A 16,182-nucleotide genomic window follows, 5' to 3' on the forward strand; every position below is an offset into this window, starting at 1 on the left:
AGTGGGACAGCAATCCTTCCTACATGGCCTATAGACCTAGAATTAAGCTTTCAGGATATCTACCCTGGCTTTCCTAATAGGCCTCCCAACCCCACTTAGGATAGGAAGCCTCTGTGTTTATTCACTCCTGAGAATTTTCTTGTAGGCGACACCAGATGACAAATTTCATGTGAGGCAATCCTGCAAAGTCACCATCACTGAACGTGCTAGATTACTGCAGGAACTGTCACGTCTGACCTTAAAAGGAGAAGAACAATCAGCTCGGAATAGCATCTCAGTAGCTGGGTTACTGGGAAGTCTGGAGGTGTTGTAAACCACCAGGTCACCTTTCAAACACTGAGCTCAGTCAAAAATGCTAAAATAAAAGGGCAGTTACTGATAAGAATGGGTCACAGATCAGAACAAGAACAATTTTTGAACGTTTTTGTTCTTGAGGAATCTTTAGATAGATAGATCTAGATACATAATCTCTATGCATCATAAAGAATTTTGAGAAAATGAACGAAATAAATTCTTTCTTCCCAACCCTAGAAGAATGTATTTTAGTTGCAAGAGGATCTTAATAAATTTGTCCTGAAGCTGTAAAGCCAGGTTGTTTATTGGTTAGAGTGGAAGTATCATCTCAGGAAGGTCTGAGACCTACCCCCAATGCATTCAGGATTTATATTCATATAATATTAGCAAGCAAGCAAATGCTGTAGCAAGCTGGCCAAAATTCCTTTCAGAAAATATGTGCCTTGAGAGAGAGGAGATACATGTCGACTTCCTATCTTTCTGGGAAGAAATCATCCCTTGATTACATTGGCCTCCAACCCTTCTGTTAGAAAAGTAAGTAAACAAGCCTGAGGACCGATTGCCCCTCAATGAGAAGAAAAAGGACAGCTTTTTAATGTCAAGTCTCATTAACTAGGGTGGGGATTTGGGCACACCAGGTGCTATATGACACTAGGGCTGCAAGCCACGATTTGCACTGGAACATCTAGAAGCATCCGGGAAGTCTCAGTGGTATGCCACGCGGCACTCTGTACTTCCTACAAGTCTCTCAGCCTAAAGATAGGTCATCCAGGATTTTCCTAAAAGGGTCAGATCTGAAGACCATCAAAAAGTTCCCTGAACAAAGATATTTCCTTTTCTGACCAGTCATGGTACCTGAAATTTGAACTTTGGTTTCACGAATCAGCAAAGCAACTAATAAACATGAATCCCCTCTTCTGTGCCAGGACTGGAAGATCCTACAATGATTACGGTGACCAGTCCCTGGTTGAAGAGAGGGTTATAATATAGCGAGCAAGAGAGAAAATGTCAACCCACAGCTGTGATACACTGTGGCAAGTGTTACAGGGAAGTAATACACAAGGTGGTATGAGAACACCAAGAGAGCTGTTAATTGCCTGGTAGTAGAGTAACATCAAAGGAAGGTTTTGCAAAGACGGTAACATGTGATCTGAGCTCTGAAAGGTGAGGAGGAATCGCATTATATTTTATGATCCATGAGTAGCCATTAGGACCCATTTAGAGGACTGAAGTCCAAGAGAAAAGAGCCAAAGAAAGACACCTGGATCCATGGTTGGAGATGTTGTACTACACAAGCTGTCCTCAGATGGGCAATGGCCGTCAAGTGGAAGAGATGGAGTCAACTCATTGAGTATGACTGAAGGAGAGCAGACTAGGGATTTAGACAGTGCCAAACTCAAGTCTCCAAAAAGGAAGAATGCTATACAAATGGAAGGGTTTAAAATAAATGGCATGAGTTGTCTCCGAAGGCAGTGGATTTCTCATCATTTGAGACATTCCTGAAGAGCTGAGAGGAAGACATCAAACCATACCAGAAATACACAGTATCTTCTTGGAAGAGTTGGGCCACATACATACACACACAATTAGATTTGCTCTGCCTGAAGGGGAAGTCCTCCCTGGCCTTTAACTTACCTCCACATTTGAGGATCAGTACCTATGACAGCCCAACCCAAAGAAAAGAAGAAGCCTGCACACTAGAGTAAACTTGTTCTTTGGAACCAAGAGAGTTGATCTCCAAAGGGAGCATTTGGGGTGGATACCACTGAAGACAAAAACCAACTATTTCTTTAGTGACAAGATAGCATAGTGCTCAGGACACTGGCTCCAGAACCAAAACATCTGTCTTCAAGTCTTGGTTCATCTCGTATTTGCTACATTGTGCCTTGCCTCAGTTTCTTCATCTGTAAAATGGGAATGTTAAACCTCATCATTAATTAATGGATTCAGTTTGGGAATGACATGAGTAAAGACACGGCATGTACTTAGCATGAAACCTGACAGAACATGCCCTCAATAAGTGTTAACTACTATCATTATTATCACTCTTTATACTTCGCTTAGAAACCACTCATATATTTGTAGCTCTTACAATGGTGAAAGGAGACAGGAAAGAGGGAGTGGTTCAATCATAAAGATGTGGGGTTCTCCTACTATTACTCCTACTACTACCACCACCACCACTACTACCACCACTACTACCACTACCACCACCACTACTACCACTATCACTATCACTACTATCATTACCACCACCACTACTACCACCGCCACTACCACAATCACCACCACCACTACTACCACTACCACCACCACTACTACCACCATCACCACCACCACCACTACCACCACCACCACCATCACTACCACTACTACCATTACCACCACCACCACCACCACTACTACTACCACTACCACCACCACTACTATCACCACCACTACTACCACTATCACCACCACTACTACCACTACCACCACCACTACTACCACTACCACTACTACCATTACCACCACCACCACCACCACTACTACTACCACTACCACCACCACTACTACTACCACCACCACTACTACCACTATCACTACCACTACTACCATTACCACCACCACCACCACCACTACTACTACCACTACCACTACTACTATCACCACCATCACCACCACCACTACTACTACCACCACTACTACTACTACCACTATTACTACCACTACATTTACTACGGATACTAAGATGAATAGCCACCATGAGTTGAGCCCTTACCAATGCTGCTGTGCTAAAACTTTTACCTGCGTTTTATGACTTACTCATCACAATAACACTTACAGGTAATTTCTGTCATTATCACGCGTTCACGTGGATGGGAAACAGAGTGGATAGGAAATGGGGCTAAGGTGGCAAAGCCAGTGGGAGGAGAAACCAGGCCTTGCACAGAGACTGACTTCTGGCCTGGAAGTCAGGGCTGCCTGGCCCCCACCTCACCCCTCCTGCTTGCAGGAGGCAGCTGCATCTTGCTCACCCTGTAAGGCAGCGCCCCCGGGCCGCAGTGCCCTGCGTTGCAGAGCGAGGCAGAGCAGCACGCGCGCATTCATGAAATGCACAGCTTATGTGAATAATCATTAGAAAATTTCCCCATGAGCCCCCATCAGGACGATGTGCTCAGGAGACCCTCAATAATCAGTTAAGGCTGGACAAGCTTTTGTCATGTCCCAATATCTGAAGACTCCATTTAGGAACAGCCACACTTTTATAACAACCGAGGAGCCCCAGCAAGTTCAATTTTTCGTATCTTTCCTTGAATCTCAGCTCACACCTCCAAAGTCCACAGCTAGAAATTAAGTATGCCTGACTTAAAAAAAAAAAAGAATAAAAGATCATTGTTTTGAGGGCTGGTAGAGGTAGGAATGCCACTTGCTATCAATTAATCTCAGGAAGTGAACTAAATGCCCAGCTACAGCAGACACACAAAAAGCTTGCCTTGAAGACAACAGCCTAAAGCAAAACCGCAAATCCCTTTTCCAGCAAACCTGCTGTGAGGAAGCTAGCATTATATTTTAAAGAGCACAATTGCCCTTAGAGGAAAATCCCATTTCCACCCCCTGGCAGTGGGTTCCATGCTGAACTGCAGAAATTTACATTCAAATACAAGTAACCAAACCCAAACCAACCAACCAACCCAGAGAGAAGGTACAGGATGGTTTTTAAATCACATCCTTTTCCTTCCTTGATTTTCAGGACCTCATTTCTCTTCACACGATAAGGACTTTCCTACCGTTACATGCATCCTATCCAGATGGAGGCCAACCCTGCAGAGGCTCCTTGGGCAATAGTAGGCTGGATAAAATTGGGCAATTTCTCCTATCTCTGCAGGGCTTTCATCCCAGTGGCAAATACTGATTGTACTGAGCACCTATTATGTCGGGCACCATAGGTTTCAGGACATTTCTGAAGCCTCACAGTTGGCTTCAAATGTTCCTCCTGAGAACATAACCCCAGAGACAGACATCGCTTTCCCTTCCTGGGAACTCCTTCAGATGTGAGATGCTCTTTCAGAGGTAATAATCATATCCATTAGTTGGTGACCTCCTTCAGGGCAGGGAACTCCTATTTCACTCTTCCCTGCACTTCCAGACCTAGCAGAGGACTCAGTGGATGCTCAGTAAACAACCAGCTACCAAGGGCAGCTGATGAATGGCCTCTAATCTCTGAGCATCTCAAACCATTTGATGGTGATTCACCAGACCTTCTATGGGGACCAGAAAAAGTGTCCAGAGAGAGCCCATTCACCTTTGATATCTTGCAACAATTTGTTTGGGGAACCACCGCAGCTCCTGCACTGGTTTTCACTCTACAGGGACAGTATCTGAAAGAGGGCATTGTGCTTGGAAGGGAGGCTCTATAACACGTCTCTAACCAGTCAGGCTGCCTAGAGTGTGGCCAAAGCCAGATGCTGTAACTGATCAGCAGAAAAGACTCCTGTCTCATGTCCAGTGGTGGTCAACACAGATGCTCCTAATTAAGCAACTATTTAGTGCTCCAATTCCAGGTCTGAACATTTCTGGGAGAAGGGTCTCCATCACAGGATGCTCCTCCCACGGCCCCAGTTCGTGTAAGCAGCAGTCCTCCAAATGTGGCCCCACACCAGCTGCCTTAGCGCCACCTGGGAGCTTGAGAGAAATGCAGTTCTCCAGCCCAGCCCAGCCCTGTGGAATCAAGCTCTGTTTGAACAAGGTGTTTTAGATGATTCTGATGCAGGCTGAAGTTTGAGGATCACTGCTGTCAAGTTTTGCTCAGATGGAGAAACTTTGTGGTTTGAATCAATCCTACCAAAGTTAGCAGCTATCTGCAACAGACAGACCAGAAGGCTATGGTTCTATTCAATGAGACCAGGACTAGAGTTGGGCAAGAAAGGGGCCTGGGTGCACAATTGAAGGAGGCACCTCATATGCCTCACCTTCGTCCTGGTGCTGCTATGTGCAGAGTGCAGAGTGCAGGTCTCGTGACACAGGCACATCCGGGTGGCCTGCTCTGACTCTCTCTATGACTCTTGGGAACTTGAGGGGTGGTGTCAACACCTGATGGGGATTCCTTTCGTGGAAGCCATACAAATGCCTCTTTCTTGCTGACTTCTAAGACCCCTTCAGCAAAGAAACAAGCCTAAAAACACAAATTAACTACTCGTTCTTATCAAGTGTAAAACTTACAATTCAGTTGTCTACCCTCCTTTCTCCCCATCGTTTCTTCCACACCACAGAAGACAACGAGCAGTTAATAACTAAGTCCTTCAGAGCACTGTTCAAGAGCAGCAGGCCACACAGGTGGGTCTCTGGCTGTGCCGGCCACCGGAGACTGGAGTGGGTCTTAGGTGGTCTCCCCAAAAGGTCTCATACCTCAGTTTTCAGCACCATAAATGGTTCTGACCGGATCTGCCTCATTTTCGGCTGTGTTTTATTTCTGGATAAATTTTATTTCCTGCTACATTCCAAGGATCAGACTTTTGGATTCTGGCTCATGCCCTAACTCATCCCTCAACCCTACCTCCACCATCCAGGGTAATGATCATCTCTCCGGAGACACAGCTGCCCTTCTCTCCCGCCATCCTTGGAGCCACCTTGAGAAAACCTTCAGGCCACTCTGGACTTTCTGTATCTCTCTCCTTACATTTTTTTTTTTTTCTGCCCAAGAAGAAAACAATCAGGAACTGCTGTTACCTAGTCTGTCATCTCTGGCTAGGCAGCCACCATTCTCAGAGGAAGAAGGAGATGACTGCCTTTAGGTTTGGGAGACAACCCAGGAGAGCTGACATGTTCTTCAGTCCTGGAGGAGAGCATACGAGATGCTCTTGAAACGACAGGACAGGATGACCCTCTGCTGAACATGCAACGTGTCCAAGGACCTGCGTCAAATCCACCCAAGCCTTGGTATGACGAGACCCACTATTTCTTTCTTCTCCAGTCCCGAGGGGGCCTGTCATTTGCTATTTGTTTGCGCATTAAGAGGTGAATTTACTTAGCTAAGCTGTCCCTGCCTTCCTTCTTGATTCTGCCTGGTGGAAGGAATTGTGAGCGTGGCATCCTGTCCCCCACTCGGAGCGGGCTCAGGCCACTTTGCCATTTCTCGACTACTGAAACCTGTCAGGCCGGCAGTCCTAATGAAAAGACCCCACGGAAGGTATGAGTCAAAAGAGAGGGGATGGGACTTCACAAGCAGAGGAGTTTATTTCACTTAATGATCAGTTAGTGTCCAGGAGGAGAATCTGCTTTCCTCAAATCATATTTCCACTCTCATTCAGAAAATGAGTATCTAACGTTACCCAGGTCCTGTGACATGAAGCTCCTTTCAAGGAGCTCAGCGTCTGCTTTTGGTGCTGTCGGTTATCCTTGCTAGCCTGGCTGGGGGCTATCTCTCTGTGTAGAGTGTTCGCCCAACCCGTGCTGGCTAAATCCTCATGGCCCGCGGCATCTTACACCCCGTCCCCTGGCGCCTGGAGAAGGAGGTGTATCTGATGTCAGGAAGGCTGTGTGTCTTGTTGGGAAGACAGCGTAGCCCACTTCTGGTCCCCAGTTCTGCAGCAGATCCTGAATTGTCTGGCACCCAAAGGACCTTGGCAGAGGCTGGGGCGGGGCTGGGCCTTCTCTTCCCGCTTCTGAATTTATGCAACATGTGTCTCCAGAAGGCCCTCATGGAGGATTCTAAAGCCATCTTTATCCTGCCATCAGTGCACCTCCCAACACAAGTCAGGGCACTGTCTCCTTGAAACCCTTCCAGGTTTTTGCCTATGACAGGCGAGGTTCTCATGACTGGGTGCCAGAATCTCCTATTTTCAACCCCAGTTACGCCATTCTAAGGACCCCTTGCTCCAGCCACATCTACTCCCTCCACTGGCCAGAAGAGTGAAGAAGTTAACAATACGGGTTTTGGACCATCTGGGTTCAGGTCTTCCTACTTAGGTACGACTCACTAGATTCACTATGCCTCACATCTCTGGGACTCAACTTCCTTATCTGTAAAGTGGAGGAAAGGGCAATCCCTCCTCACGGAGCTGAGGTCAGGAGTCAGTGAATCAACAGGCATAACGCTCTTGGAACGATGCCCGGTCCCCGGTAAGACAGTGGACAGGAGTAGGTAATCCGAGCCTAAGTTAAATAAAATCTCCTTCACAAACCAGGCGGGCGTCCCAAACCAGAGGTAACGGCAGCTCTCTCTGCTCTCCCAGCCCATGCTGGGAGATCTCTCAACTGTCCTTCTACGACACTGCTGCATAGGCCTGTCTGTCTCCTCCATTAAACCGTGAGCATTTTGAAGACATGTATGCCATGTAATTTGAAGACGGTCACCCATCCTACTTTACACCCCTCAAAGACCTTCCACAACATCTTTAATACGGTAGGCTTTCTCTAAACATTACCCAGATAAGAATTAATCTGAGAAAAGAAATAGAAACAGGCTGCTGGAAAAAAAAAAGAAAAACCTTTTGAGTTGCACTGGAGGACAGAATGAGATCCAGCATTTCCTCCATACTGCCTACCCACTGAAGATACATTCTCAGCAGCCCAGAGGCGTTTGGGAAGGTAACTGCTCGAAGGGGACTGTGGGATGGACGGAATGTGACTGGCAACGAGGACGGGGATTTAGGGAATCCATGGACCTTTTTCAACTGTCGTCAAAAATGGTATCTAATGGATCTTTTTTTTTTTTTTCCTAGAGAGACTTTCTACAGAACTTTCACTGGCTATTCAGTAGGGTCTAGGAGGGCCCCAAATTAAGAAGCTTTGACTTAGTTATTTAAAGACAAAGTTCTTGCCCTCTAAAGCTTTGCCGCTGAAGGAAGACGCAGTTTTCCTTCCAGGACACGAACCCACTGAGTGGCAAGAACTGGGCAGCAGGTGCTTGGTGACTTTCGAGGAAAACTAGGAGAGGCTCCTTAAACAGGTCCCTGCTAAGAGACCAACCGGGAGGTGAGCAGCACAGTCCTGGTCACCTCCTCGGCTGCTCCTCCGCGGGGCATGAAGCCACAGGCACCTGGCAGGACACGCGGACCCCTGGCCTAGAGCGCAGACGCTCACCGTGTGGCTCAGTCTGGCCGTAAGGGTTGTCTTCTGTGGGGCGACTGCACAACATGCTGCATCAGGACCCAGACACCCCAAACGAGGCTGCTCATCTGATGACTGTGCAGAGAGTTAAGTGCCCCTTAAAAACCAGGGTAGGCCTCATCCCAGAACAAAGGGGAGGCAAAGCCCATCGGTGCAGAGGCCCTGCTGCATTTCATGCAGGCAGACGGCTTGCCAGGACCCTTCACGCAGAAGCTGGCTTTATGTGTAGGGGCCACAGCGGTAAATGAAAGCCCATCCCAGCCCATTCCGAGCTCTCATGTTTCTCCTGGAGCTGTTCCTATCACTGCCCATAGGCCTCTAAAACCTGCCCGTGTGCAGAATGATTGATTCTGCTCAAGCTGCAAGCCACAAACTCGTGTCGAAACACCCACTTCAAATAAGTCATTAGCCTCCTTTATGGATGCTTCAGGTCAGAAGGAATAGGACCTGGGAGTCCTATCTTCTGGAGAGTAGAAAGGGAATGTTTGAAGACGTGGGGGAAACGCAGAGAAGCCGCAAGATGGTGCAGGAGCCAATCGGTTTTTTGTCAATCGGTGAGAGAGAGCTAGAAAAACCAGCCCCGGAAACCTCATTGCCAAGGCCGGGATTCAAACTGAACCAAACCGCCCACGGGCTCTTCATCCATACCCTGGGAAGGAAGGGAAAGGGAGAGGGCTCAGCACCCTGTCTGGGCTCTCACGTCAGACAGAGTCTTAAGAACACCTAGAACACAGAAAGTCATGGTGAAGGAGGAGGGTCTAAGACTTTCTGATTTGTCACGGATATAGTCCATTCCAGCCACGGGGATGGTTGTGGCTGGTGGGGTAAAATGCCCCAGTGACAACAGCCATGGCCAGAGAAGCAGCCCAAAGCCTCGGACACCGCAAACCCGAGTTGTGTAGCTTGGCAAGTTTCAGCTCCCCGCCTGACCTACGTTTAGCAATTCTGATGTATCACGGAGCAGACAGCTCCAGCCCAGGATGACTGCCTCCCTCAGCCCTTCTCCGACAGGCAATGAAAGCAAGACCCACTTTGAAAATTCTCCCCCATCATGCAAACTGACATAGGCATGCTTTTCAAAAACCCACAGCCAATCTGTTGATCATTACTTATTTACAAAGGCCTTCGGGCAGAAAGTCCTGTAAAAACCATACTTGATACGGTATACACTAGCTTTTTCTGCTTGTGGAAAAAAAAGTCCCCCCAAGGCTACCTCAAACCATCACTTTCTATTGCACATAAAATGTAGCGTGTAACACTAAAGTATTTAATATATATGGTATAATATATCTACAGGAAAGGCATTTGTGTAGAAGTATGTTACCCTGGATTTGGTAATTTGATGTTTTGCTGAAGGCTACGACTTAAAAAAGCTTCCACCTCGTACAGAAGACCTGTCATCTTGGTACCCAAGAGCCAACAGAATAAAGAAGTACCCTTAAGCAGCAAAACTTTGACACAGCTTTGAAGCATATGAAAACAGTGTAACTCCTCAGAATTATTATTACTCAAGATCAAAGAAAGGAATCATACTTTACATAGCAAACAGGGACAGGGAATTTGGCTCCAAAGGTTTCAGATTTTTCAGACTTCTCTTTATTTATTTATTTGCGTCTCTAAATTTAGGCGAAAGAAAAGTGCCTGGGCTTTTCTCTACTTTAAATGGATAAAATGATCAGCATTGGATCAGGCGATTACCTAAAGGCGAGTAAACACAGAACGGATGCTAGTGCGACAACTGGCATCATAAAAACGAGAAGGTTGGCAGTTGGCACATTTTCTTCCTCCTCATAAACTGTAAACAAGTATGTAAATCAGCAACCCCCATGCAAGACTGAGTGGAAGGGCAGAAGAGGACTGCTAGGGAAACACTTAACAGGGAAAGAGGATCATGATGGAAAAGGACACGGGGCTGAGTGAGTCTTCTCCTGGGACCCGTGTCCTCCACCACCTGGAGAAGGACTGCCCTGTCTCCATCCTAGAAAGGTGGCCATGGAGAGCCGGGAAGAGGCAAATGCTCAGAGAAGGGAGGAGGGAGGAGGGAGGAGGAGATCACCATTATTTTGTTTCAAGAATCAAAGAGAGGAGAGTGGCTAACAGCAACGAGAAGAAAAAATTATCGTCAGGACGGCAGGTGTTTCTGTGGCAAGAACCGTGGAGGGAAAGCAGTGCAAATCTGAACTCACTATGGTTTCACTGAAGTGCTAGAGGGTTAGGATGTCTGAGGAGACCAACCCTGGGACTGGCAGATGAATTGCAGGCAAAAAAGGGAGATGAAGGAGGAGGAGTCCAAGAAGAGGACTGAGCAGAACTCTACTGGAAACTGGCTCCATCTGCCACTTCCTAGAGGAAGCTGTGGTCAAGACAGAAGGAAGGAAAGGAGCAAGGAGAGGTGGAAGGAAAGGTGGGAGGGAGGAGAGAGAGAGAAAAAGAGAGAGAAAAAGCGTGCCTACAACCTGCATTTCATAATTAATATTGCTTTTAGCCTGAGCAGAACTGGATTACTTTTGAACTTTGCTTTGGCAAGTCCACAGATTATTAGACTTTTTTTTTAAATCAGTCAAAATCAATTAACAGAAATGTGATTTCAATCGACAGGATAAAGAGAAGGTAATCTTCAGGTCCATTTTTGATTGTGATGATACATCTCACATATGGCCTTAAGTACAGAAAACAGTCCTCGGAGGGCCGGCAGCAGAAAGAGACTTGCCGGAGGCAAGCTCACCACACGCGCTCCTCTGATTGGTTGCTGCCGTCATTAGTGCCACTGCTGTTTAGGAACTACACACAGACAGGACATGGTGACAGCTCCGACTTTAAAGCCTATGTATTTTTCAAACAGCTTTTCAAACTGTTTTTCATGACAGAATTTTTCCAGCTCTATCATTAACTGCTGACAAGCTGACAGAATAAATACTCCAGCCTTTAAGAAGCCATCTAACGATCTGGTCCCCTCCCCCGCCTGGAGCTCACTGGGGAGGGGAGACTCTGGGCCCCCGGGGCAGGGTGGGGAGGGGGTGGGGGGGAGGGGAGATGGAGCAAGAGGGGGAACCGCGTGGCCCTCGGCCCCTCTCCTTACCTCATCAGCTTGGGTGAGGAGCCGGGTGAGTTCCTCATGCCTCCGTTCCGCTGCTTTTTTTTGGGTGACAGTGTTGATGGCTGTTCATCTTCAACTGGAAATACAGGCAGCTCATGAGATTATGAACAGTGTGAGGGCGGACTGCGAAATACAGGCAAGATATATCAAAGGACACACACTCACGGCTCAGGCACTCACTAGGGAATTCATGGCCGTCTCTTAGGACCCAATGACAAAGACCAATGCATTAGTCAGAGAGGCCGGCTTAGAAAAGGTGGAAGCGCCACCTCCTAACACTCCAGCGTTTGAACATGCACTTTAAACAGGCTAAAACCCTTTGTAAACACCCTGCCATCAGAAAGAAAAGAAATGATCATTCATCTGTACACAAATACATGTGCATCTACATCTGGGAACACTCCATCATGACGCTTAGAAGGAATTTTGGTGACTTTGCTTTGCTGGGTCACCAAATAGTTTTTCTCATAACCAAAATCAGAAATAAAGTGGTATTTGAAGTAGCAGCATTAAGAGCTGCCAGTGTGCTGCTTCGGCAAAGGAACCATCGTGACTGGTCCCTAACTCCTGCACGCCAGAGGAAAGAGCTTGGGAGAGAGGCGAGGATCTGAGGCCTGAATAGCCAATGTTTCAGTCAGGCAGGACTGGGAACATCAGTGAGCTCTGGCTCAAGAATCCCAGCCCAACTCGGCTCCTGTCCTTCCAGCTCCCGACAGGGCACGTGGGGACGTGCACATGGGGAGGGGCCCTTTCTTAATTCATTAAGAAGGGAGGACCAGGCTGCAAGGCTGGAGAACCAGGCCAGGGAAGAGCGCCCAAATGAAGGAGGAGGTTGCCATTGAATGATATCTCTGATGATGGGGTGCGGGGCAGGGAGGGAGGGCAGCAGAGGGGATTGGAAACCACAGGTTGTTTTCCAAATGGCTAAACCACACAGATTGCTAAGCAATGGGAACCTCCGTCCACCAACAGCACAGCACACTCTATGGCTTTTGCTTCAAAGACACCCACTTAAAAGCTCTGTAGACGTTATTAGCCTGCATCATGCTTTTTAAGAGAGCTGCTTGGTAATTAGCAGATGCATACACAGCCTATCACCCAAGGGCAACGGCAGCAAAATTTTAGTCTTCCTCTCCCCACCCCTACACAATTTGGGGCCAAAGCTGTAAGGTCAAGAAGGAAAAATAGGGTCCTCGCACTCATAGTTGACTGCAACACAGACTGGGTGGAAGCATCCCTGAAACTCGAAATGCACGCAGTTACCTTAAAGCTAAGAAGAGAAATATTAGCAGTGGCGACATCAAAAGAAACCAGATACAAGTTAACAGTGTGCACATCTTAGGTGGGGGTGGAAATGCCATCTCAGCTACTTGATATTATCCAGGAGGACCCATATCGGAACATGCATTGTGGTACTTCCCTAAGAACTCTAATTTAGCATGTATGATAACATGGTTCCAAAGGGATTATAATAATTCAACTACCTGCTTCAAAGTATCACACTCTGTGAAGTCCCTTATTCTACTGTCAGTCTGGAGTTGGCTAACTTCTAGATGACACAGAGAAAGGGAACAAGAATGGGGTTCAAGGTGAGAGCATGACCAGGAGCTATGATGGCAAGAAAGTACCTGCAAATGCCACACCCTGTCCCCCTGCTTCCCCTGCCCTTTCCCCTGGGGGCCCAGGCTCAGGCTGCGACCATATCAGTCACTTAGGGGTCCAGGCAGGAACTATGTGGCTGGGAGGATATCGCATCTTATCAGAAATGAGTATCCACAGCAAATCACCCAGAGACTAAATAGCACTTAAAAGATTAAAGGAAATAAATACAAGCCACATAAATGGTACCGAAAAAAAAATCACTTAGAGGTGATATGCATCTCTCGGCAAGCAAACAGGCACTCAGAGCTTGACCTGCATTCATCTTCCTTTCAGAGGACCGGGGGCCGGCATCCCAGGCAATAATGGGGGAGAAAGGCAGTGAGACTGGGACTGAGCGAGAGAGGAGAGAGAGAGAATGTACGTGTGTGGAAGTGTACTTTTACACTTTCCCCACCTTAGAATGGGGTAGAAAGTCTTGCATTGACTCCGCCCCTATAACAGAGGGTCATCTTTTAATATGGACCACTTGCAATGGTTGCATTGTGTTCAGGATGACCTAGCATTAGTTGAGTAGCATAATGGACTAAATCTTGTGTGTTTGTGTGTGTGTGTGTGTGTGTGTCTGTCTGTCTGTCTGTCTGTCTGTATGTGCGTGTGAATGGGTTTAGTAGGGGGTGAAAGTTCTTTTCTTCTTATGGTTAGAACGAAATATCCCCAAAGGTCCTTCACCTAACCTAGTCTACTCTGCTAGCTTTATTCAAGGCCACCAGATGTTGCTATGGTTTTGTCCAATTATACATGGAGTCTGTATCTGTTAAGATGTCACACTCACTGGCATTTCTGGTCAGATTCTTTTGCTTAACTTCACTCTCTCCTCTCCATCTGCACTCGGCCTACAATACACAATCCTCTCTGGTTAAGCGCCCATTATCCTCGCACCTTGTCGCTGTCTGTTTACCTGCAGTGATCTTCAGATGGAAGACTTGCAAGTTAATACCTGTCTGCCAGCTCCAGGGAAACACCTTGTTCTGGTGCTAAAGTCATGCCTCCTTCTAGGCAAGGAAACTATTTAGTTTCATCGTGACTCAGAAAGATCATCTATCATAATCATAAAGCACTGGAATCATAAAGCACTGGGATTTGTTCTCTTAAATGGAACGCACGTTCAAAGGCTTCCTCCTGCACTCATGGCCTGGAAACGCAGATCCGTTCCCTGAAGAGATGGGGGAAACTGTCTCCAGCTTAAATATATGAACGTTGCGTGATGGAGACCATTACATATGGCTTAGGTCCCACAAGAGAAGCAGTGATCACTTCTTTCTCCTAAGTAGGACATAAACCATATCTGATTACTATCCTGTATATGGATCCTATCAATTCCTGCATATTTAAAGAAAGCAGATCTAGGAAAACTTTTAGTTAAGCTATAAAATAGAATTTTCATTTCATGGCTTCTGTGGCTTCATGAGAGAAATACAAATTGAGTTAAAAGGGAGACTTAAATTTACTTGCTTTCATGAAAGACAAACACACTGAACTAATGGGCCACTACCTTATGCTAAGGCACACTTACAGGTTCATAGCCAGCCTGGTTTCTGGCTAATTACAACACATCCCTGTCTCCGGCATCTCCACGTGTGTCTTCCTGCTGTGGAAGCCGCATGAAGACATGATCTTTTAAAGGAACCTGACTTACCAGCTTCTTTAAAACACAAACAAGTTCAGGAATCCAATGTGGAATTTTTATAGGAGCTGAACTCCATCCAGTCTCCAAGTACTCATAAAATTGAAGGGCTTGTTTTTGCACATCCCTAAGTATAACACTTAATGTGCTGTTGTAACTTCCCAGGGCTCGCTTGTCTAATAGGCTCTGAACCTAACAGTTTTACAGTTGGGGAAGACTCTGTGCTAGAAAAATGTCAGGCGAGTCTAATGAGGCTTCAGATCCCTTGGTTTGCGCTGGAGTTTAATTTAAAGTTACAACGATGTTTTAACATGTTTGCTTATACTTGACTAAAGAGGATTCATTATTTCAATGACATAACCTCCAGACAATGTTCTGGGAATTGATTTAAGATGTGGTGGTAATTCCAACAGCCTTAATGCAGAGTCGAACATCTGTAACAACATTTTACTCAACTTTTCATCGGCATTCTGTTTTCCAGCAAAAGCAAGGCAACATCTTCCAGACACCCTGGCCAGAACTCTGGGCTCACTTCAAGATGATCATATATGTCACTGATTTTTTTTTAATGAAAAATCCCTTTCTTTACTGGCCTAGCCAGCTTGCAAACACTGTGTCAAGATTCCCCAATGCCTCTTTGTGGGCACTTTGAGTAAAATGGGGCAACGATTCCAATTTTCAGCTTTCCTCAGTAGTCCATCCAGTGCTGCCCCGTAATGGACTGGACGCTTAGCTCCAGCCTGGGGCACATTTTTTTTTTTCCCTGTTTCCTCAACAGGATTTTTAGGGGGATGATGCCCTTTGAGACTCAAAGGTGAGTTTGTTGGCTGCAGTTAAAAAATGGTTCAAAGCAAATAAACTCGGAAACGTAATAAAAGGCAAACAATCCATAAACATGAGTCAACTGGCTATCTCCATTACGTTATTAATCACCACATCTGGAGAAACCCACATCTGCACACACTTAGCAGGTCATTAGTAATGTCATATTCACACTGGAATCACTCAGAGTAAGAGGCATGCAAAGTGGCTTGAACGCAAAGGCATCTAGCTAACAGGGCTTCCAACTGAAGCCTAGTGCAAGCTGCTAGTTTTGGGGGAGGGTAGTTTGAATTATTATTTCTCATTTTTTTAGGGGTTTTCTCTTCAGGACTTTGCTGCCCAACAAGCTAAGTGCATGCTGAAATCCACAGTAGTACGTCTTTCTTCTTCCACTGAGCTCAGCATGTGAAGGTAGAACACTGAGGGGTGCAGTTATTAAAAACTGGGATGGATTCCAGAACTCCTTCACCTGGCTCGGTCACAAGCCGAGAATTGTGAGTCGTGTTCTTGAACTCAAATGGGTCTTTGGGATAGCGTGATCTAGCTCCAACCTTGACTGCCAAACAATAACAAGAAAAGAGAATCGAAATGA

At 46.5% G+C, this 16,182-nt stretch overlaps 1 protein-coding gene across 15 annotated transcripts in view; it reads right to left on the reverse strand.

Moving 5' to 3' along the window:
• The window catches only part of KCNMA1 (potassium calcium-activated channel subfamily M alpha 1), a 705,404-nt gene that overhangs the window by 77,640 nt on the left and 611,582 nt on the right, over positions 1-16,182 (reverse strand). For 8 of the 15 annotated variants that reach the window (XM_045522775.2, XM_045522776.2, XM_045522769.2 and 5 more), the window contains one exon: positions 11,465-11,558. In XM_045522775.2, the coding sequence (XP_045378731.2) occupies positions 11,465-11,558 (94 nt within the window). Of the gene's footprint in view, positions 1-11,464; positions 11,559-16,059; positions 16,147-16,182 lie in introns of all 15 variants that reach the window. The other 7 variants (XM_074374290.1, XM_045522772.2, XM_074374289.1 and 4 more) reach the window with 1 other exon arrangement.

The sequence above is a fragment of the Camelus bactrianus genome, chromosome 11 (assembly GCF_048773025.1).
Source record: "Camelus bactrianus isolate YW-2024 breed Bactrian camel chromosome 11, ASM4877302v1, whole genome shotgun sequence".
Taxonomy (NCBI): Eukaryota; Metazoa; Chordata; class Mammalia; order Artiodactyla; family Camelidae; genus Camelus; species Camelus bactrianus.